General features: G+C 34.9%; 1 protein-coding gene across 3 annotated transcripts; it reads left to right on the top strand.

Annotated features, from left to right (window-relative positions):
* The first annotated feature begins 1,986 nt into the window (after positions 1-1,986).
* LOC104895744 (thioredoxin-like protein YLS8) lies at positions 1,987-5,927 on the top strand. 3 transcript variants are annotated; one of them, XM_019250181.3, is made up of 3 exons: positions 2,103-2,244; positions 5,168-5,220; positions 5,376-5,927. In XM_019250181.3, exons 2-3 carry the CDS (start codon positions 5,209-5,211, stop codon positions 5,682-5,684), a joined length of 321 nt encoding a protein of 106 aa, XP_019105726.1. In that variant the 5' UTR covers positions 2,103-2,244; positions 5,168-5,208; the 3' UTR covers positions 5,685-5,927. The 3 variants fall into 3 exon arrangements, with proteins under 3 accessions (XP_010680626.1, XP_019105726.1, XP_057251933.1); XM_057395950.1 differs by lacking the exon at positions 2,103-2,244 and adding an exon at positions 2,290-4,714; XM_010682324.4 differs by lacking the exon at positions 5,168-5,220 and having other exon boundaries at positions 1,987-2,244.
* Positions 5,928-6,772: the final 845 nt, after the last annotated feature.

Genomic DNA, 6,772 nt, shown 5'->3' on the forward strand with positions numbered 1-6,772 from the left:
TCGAGGGATTGCGAAAAAGCTCCTAGACAAAGAGTGTAATGCTGCCATAACAAGTGTCTGTCAACGGAGTTAGTGGTGGTTGAGTGAGAAGGAGGGAGGGGTAAAGGGAAAGAAGGGCGGCAATTGTCTGCGTTCTCTTACTAAGGCCATTTGAGTATTTGGCTCAGCCCGTCTGACAGTAAGTATTGGTCAGACGGTCTGACCCAATACTTTCACAATGGTAATACTTTATGGTGGGTCAAGTATCCCCCGAATAAGAAAAGGTTAAACAATGTATCAATTAAAAAAACACCCATATATGAAAAATGTAGCAATTAAATAAAAATGGAGGGAGTAATACTCTTTACTAAAAAAAATCAAAAAAAAAAAACCACCAAAATATGCAAGTAATCAAATAGCAAACGTGTATCAAAATAAGTTTTATCCTTTTATAGTAATAAAATTTTATCATATTTTGATTCATTCCAAGAAGAGTTTAAATCAAGAAATTTGCAGTACGAAAGTAAGATAATATGATAGACCTCAATCTCATGTCCTAAATTAGAAAAAGATAAGTGAGTAATTTGTGAAACGCACTATAAAACAATTGAGTAGAAATTTGTGAAATGAAAGGGACTATAGGATGACATGAATGTTCATTGCATTGCATGACTTAAACACATTACTTTATATTAACAATCCACGTATTTATATATAACACATGCATCGTACATACTTATACTAAAATTTGATTATTTATAAACCACTATCGATCAATTAGTAAGTGCATCCAAAAAAATCAAGTAGGTCATAAGTCCATGATTCTTAAGAAAAGTTTATTATGTTATGAGTCAAAGATGAATGTCCAAGCATTTAATACTTGGTTATATTTTTTTCCAAAACTACATACTATAGAGTTTATATACATTTGACTTGTAATATTATATTTTGTAGTATAAATATAATATTTGTTATAAGTTGCAAAACTCAATGGAAGAAAAAAAAATAATGTCTTTACCATCCTTCAGTTTATTACAATCTTTTTGTTTCTTTTAAATTGGACCATTTTTTTTTGTAAAGAAGAAAATGACTACTTAGGTCCTTTTTTATTGGCTTCATTTCAATACATTTTAGTTCAGTTTCAATTTAGTTACTCTTAAAATTTCAGTTTCTCCCTGTTCAGTCGAGTTTCTACCTATTTCATTCGGCATAAAACAACTGAAATGAACTTATTGCAACTGAAGTGAATTAAGTTATAACTAATAGTAATGCAAATAAATAAATTATGAAACTGAATTGAATTGATTACAATCGAATTGAACTGAAATGAGAATAAACTGAGGAAAAAGAATCAGCTCAATACTGACTAGGTTAATTTTTTTCGATGACTAATCTAATTCATTTAATAACTAGGTCTACTTTTATATTAAAATTAGACCGTCTCTTTTAATAGATAATTTTTGATAGAACTATCCCTTGTCTTATACCACTAATGGGGTGTTTGTTTAGGTGATTAGGGGGTGGGAATGAGATATTATATCCCTATGGGTAGATATTCCATGTTTGTTTGAGGAGATATCTAAATTCCCATGTGAAGGGGAATGAGATTAAAACCCCTCTTATCTCACCAAAATAAGACATGGGGGCAAGTATTAGGGAGGGGATTATTTTTGGTTATGTTAAAAGACAAATTTACCCTTCATTAAAATATACTTCATTAATATTGCTTGCTCTTCTTTTGCTAACCTTCATTAAAATGGGTAAATTTGTAATTTAGCAATATATTCCCTACTTAATTCCAGTAACATACCAAACAAGAGATTGAGATATATTTAATGAATTCCCACCTTCTAACTCCCATTCCCAATCCCATCTTCTAATCCCAAACTCCCAATCCCTCCTACCAAACGCCCCGTAACAGTCTAACACGACTACACGAGTTTTTTTTTTTTTTTTTTTTTTGGAGTACGATGAAACCGTCAAATCGGGCATCGGGTAGCAGAAAAATGATCCAACTAGAAAAAAAAAGTGATACTACTTCTAGAGTTTTCTGGCAAACACTCAGGAAGCAACAGATAAAAAGGGAAGCTCCTGAATTCCAGATGCATCTAATTTTCCATAATCTGTAAGGTTAGAGAGAAAAAAATGTCGTACCTGCTGCCACACTTGCACTCAGGATGGGCTGTTGATCAGGCCATTCTTTCCGAAGAACAACGTGTTGTTATCATCCGTTTTGGCCATGATTGGGATGACACTTGCATGCAGGTATACTACCTTTCTATTTTCATCACTTTAGTTTTTTCTAATGTATTTCCAAATTTTATTCACTCACAATAATTTTACATAAAATATGCTGCCCTGTAATGTGATTCGATCATATTGTATTTGTATTTGCTTATTCTTAATCTAATTGAATTGTACCAATCATGTTTTGATCTGGTAGTTAAGATTGAGATGTTGCGAATGATAGGTTATAAGTTTGAATTCCTCTTCTTTTTTTACAATGTACGACCTTCGTGGCTCATATGGATAAAAAAAATCTAATCGATCGAATTGTCCATTTGTTTGTGATTTTGTATCAAATTTGGTAGTGTATGTTCGATTAGATTGCTATGACAGATATGGATGAGTTTGTTGTCTTAAACATAAAGTTTGGAGAATTAAGAAAGGCAGAATTTACAAAGATACTTTCTGGTTTTTTTAAACGGGCTTTTATGATAGCTTTAAAGCTATGTTGAATTGTTGATAGGGTGTAAAATGTTTTCTATGAAAATGAGTTTTCCTTTTTCTCTCATTTTTCGTTGTTTGGTAAGGGACGTAAAACTAGTTTTCCATTAGAGCGAAGAGAGTTCTTATATAGGTAAAAATTATCTTCCTTTAAAAAAAAAGGAAAACGTATTTTCCTCCCTTCTCCTTAGCAACTTTTTACTCTATTCTTATCCATCCTCTCCATTCTCCTTCCATTTTACTTTATCCCAGCTTCAGAAAATTAGCTTTGTAATTGAATTTTCCGTAGTAAAACGTTTTACATAAAAAATCATTTTACATAGTAAAAATTTTACATCCAACCAAAGGGAGTCTAATCAGACGATGTATGTCTTATGGTCAAGTTTGCGAGTGAGTAGCATATGAGGAGTTGTGGTTTGGCTAGTTGGATGTGATCATGTGAACAGGCTTTATGTTATGTTACTCTGACTTGGGTACTCGACACTTGTATTGGATAGGGTACGTCATACATACATGTCCAAGTGTTCGACTCTTCAATCTTTATGAAAAATGTATATAATTTTGGATTGAAATGAAGTGTCAAGTTTCCAAAACTTTTCATGGTTGAGGTGAAATGAAGAGTTCAAATAACATAGCTATTATACACTACGAGGATGTGTGTTTTCAGTTTTTGTATGTGTTGACGAATTGTCTTAGTTTTACACTTATTTTCCTTTTGGCTGTGCTGTTTTAGATTTTGAAAATTGAAGAGACGGTCCTTTCTAAATTCTAATACATTTTTATGGATAGCCGTAATGGCGGATCTTGGACCAAAAACTTAAGAGAGCCAAGTTTCGATCGCCTAGACGTTATATTAAAAGTTGAATTCATATCTATTATGCTACAAGTTTTTTAAATATATGTAATACTACATATGTAATAAATCTAATATGCCAAAAAAAATTATCAGGGGACGGACCCCTACCAGCTCTAACTAATCCTCCCTTGTCGATAAGTGGCAAAAACTTTGATGAAATGTATAATAGGCTATGAGAAATTTCGATTTTCCTAAGTCCCACGGTTGTAGGGGATTGGTTTGGATCGGCGCCATACTGAGAGAAGCTCTTAAGGCTGTTACGTCAATCCAACTCACAGTTACTTAAGAAGGGAAGCAAAACACCTGGGCTGCTTAATGTTCACATTTTTACTGGTTACTTTCTTTTAGCAAGCTGTCAGCCCCTCACTGTTTGCTTATCTGCAATCCCGTATTCACGTGCGAAGCCAGTCACCTTGAGTGATGATAGATAAATTGATACTGCCCTTCAGTGTAGGCTAAAGCCAAAGCATAGGGACTCGGAACTTGCTATGAGTAACGGCCCTGTCACTGCCTTGCTACAGCTCATGCCTTAGCTTACTGTGATGTTGTATCATACAGAACTCTGAACCAGCTAGTGTGTCATCTTGATAAGATTTTTTTCGGATTCACGGTGGTACATCTTAATACAGTCAGTAGTTGCAGACGTGTAATTGTGCAGATTATTCCTAGTTTCTATGATTACAGTTCACTAATGCCTCCTCTCTACTTTGTTTGAGCTCATGGCTGAGCTAACTATAATGTTGGACTTGTTGTAAAGGATTTGCAAATGGGTCAATGATGGGTTGCTATCTTGCCTGCGAAGTAATTGATTTATATGACCATCCATTGACTTTTATACTTGACTTTGGCAGTCCTTTTGTACTTTGCGCTTGGTACATATGACTGATTCTTAAATTTTGATTTCAATAATTTTTTATTGAATGAGTGGTTGAACTTCTCCTATCCATACTGCCCTACCCGAGGCTAGAGAAAGGCTCATGACATGGACGCTCAGCCAACTCAGTCTGGGTCATGGTTGTGTGTGCTTTTAATTACAGTTCTCAAGAGGTGGGTTGGCTATATAATCAACCTCCTGCACTCGCCCAGGAACGTCTAGGATGGCTCCCAGCTCCTTCTTGGCCTCCTCTTGGATGGCATCCGCAGTAAAAGAAGGTTGTTCACTTTAGAAGAACTTTCACTTTTGGTAAAATGGAATCATACATTATTATATTTCTCGATTAAAATTATAAGAATAACAACTTTACTGACTATATGTAAATCCTGGAAAGTTTTACAGATAATACTTCATGATATGTGGGTAAACTGTATCTGCACGAGGTTCAATTGTCTGTCTAATCTTTGTTATTTTCTTGTTGCCTTCTTTTGTAATTTTTTTAATGTATGTTAACACATCAATTCTTAAGGTATCTAGTATTTGTCTTCGTTCTGGCATTCTCTAATTTTAAAGTACTTGACATGACCCTGAAAAATCCTTCTATATAATCAGGTGTGAGAATTAAACACCCACATTGTATCTGAACGTCTATGCCATATGATATTTTTGGAGAAAATACTTCTCATCTTCAATCGGTCCCCTTTACATCATGCTGTTGTTTTTCTTTTCAGTGGCCTTCTTGACTATTTCCTGAGAAAGTGGAACGATTGATATGTCACAGAAGGTGGGCTCTTTTATTTGTGTTTTCATCAAATTTCAGTGTACTTTTCCAGGGTTGTCTCACAAGCTTCTGATGTTGTTGCATGTTTTCTGTCTCCTTGTTGTTGGAGCTTTTTGTTTATTTACTCACTCACCTTTAGCACCTTTTGCTTGTTTCAGATGGATGAAGTGCTGGCTGCTGTGGCTGAGACAATAAAGAATTTTGCAGTGATTTACACAGTGGACATAACAGAGGTGCCTGATTTCAACACAATGTATGAGCTATATGATCCATGCACTGTCATGTTCTTTTTCAGAAACAAGCACATAATGATAGATCTTGGTACTGGTAACAACAACAAGATCAATTGGGCTCTCAAGAGCAAGCAGGAGTTTATTGACATTGTTGAGACCGTCTATCGTGGGGCAAGGAAGGGGCGAGGGCTCGTGATCTCACCTAAAGACTACTCAACCAAGTATCGTTACTAAATGCTCAGTTGTATGAAGATTGATTCCATAGTTTTGTATTGGAACTCTGTATTGTTCGTGAAGCTCAGGTTCAATGACCAGGGTGTATAGACTGTTATTTGGTTCTTTGTAAAATGCAAGCTGATTTTATACAGCCATCCTCCCTGAGAAAAGATTCAGATTAGGGTAAATGACTATATGTGCTAAAACAGATGACGAAAACCTTGGGGCTCGTGTGGTATCACTGTAATTTTCAGTTTTTTTGTTTTTTTGTGTTCAAAGTTAGTCGAACTTATTACAAACATGATGATTTTGAAACTGGTAACTAAAAAGTGAAAATCGCTTGTTCTGTTTCTGTTTCTGTTTTTTTTTTTTAGTTTTTTAAAAAAAAAAAATTGAAAAAAACATTCGTGCGGGCCCTTAGTTAGTGGGGTTTTGATTCTCTATCCTCTTTCCTCGACGAGGCTACGTGTCTTGCATTTGAACATCAATATGTAATGCTGTCATGATTACCAAACACGAAAAAGACGCTTAAATTCTCTTGTTGCCGTAAATTTAGTGTCATCTTCTCCACTAGGAATGTGTGTTGGTCTGTCTTCTTTCTGAATAGGACATAATTGATTACACTTTAAAGTTCAAACTTCAATCACACAATTGAGGTCTGAGTGCACCTAACTTATGACGTGTTTATCAGGTTTGATATCTATTGAAGAGTTTTAACTTTTGACATATAAATGCAGCAGCATTTAAAATATCATAGCTAATCAATCACATGAAACATATGCTATGCATCACATATTTTTTAATTTTTATTAGGATAATCCATGGCAAAAGATAAAATTGAGAGATAGAAGTACGAGAGGAAGGTATTTCAGTACCTATGCTCACAACTAACCATGTGCCGGGTTAGGCGTTATCTAGATCGGTTTGTAGGCTAGAGTTGTTCAGCTCAACATGTCTGAATTGGATGGATTAGATAATCAGTCTGATTCACTTCAAGTTCGGAGTTGGGTTTTCTCAAACCTAAACCGGGTAACTTGGTCAAGGTTCTACCTACCGGTTCAGTTGTTTTCTTTTTGCGTAAATGACTATGTGTTTTGATTTCTGGA

This window comes from Beta vulgaris, chromosome 6, assembly GCF_026745355.1.
Source record: "Beta vulgaris subsp. vulgaris cultivar EL10 chromosome 6, EL10.2, whole genome shotgun sequence".
NCBI classification, from domain to species: domain Eukaryota; kingdom Viridiplantae; phylum Streptophyta; class Magnoliopsida; order Caryophyllales; family Amaranthaceae; genus Beta; species Beta vulgaris.

Coding starts and splice junctions, on each gene's coding strand:
- LOC104895744 (XM_010682324.4), top strand. CDS start 2,125: ATGTCGTACCTGCTGCCACACTTGCACTCAGGATGGGCTGTTGATCAG. Junction 2,245..5,375: donor GGGATGACACTTGCATGCAG/GTATACTACCTT, acceptor TGCTTGTTTCAG/ATGGATGAAGTGCTGGCTGC.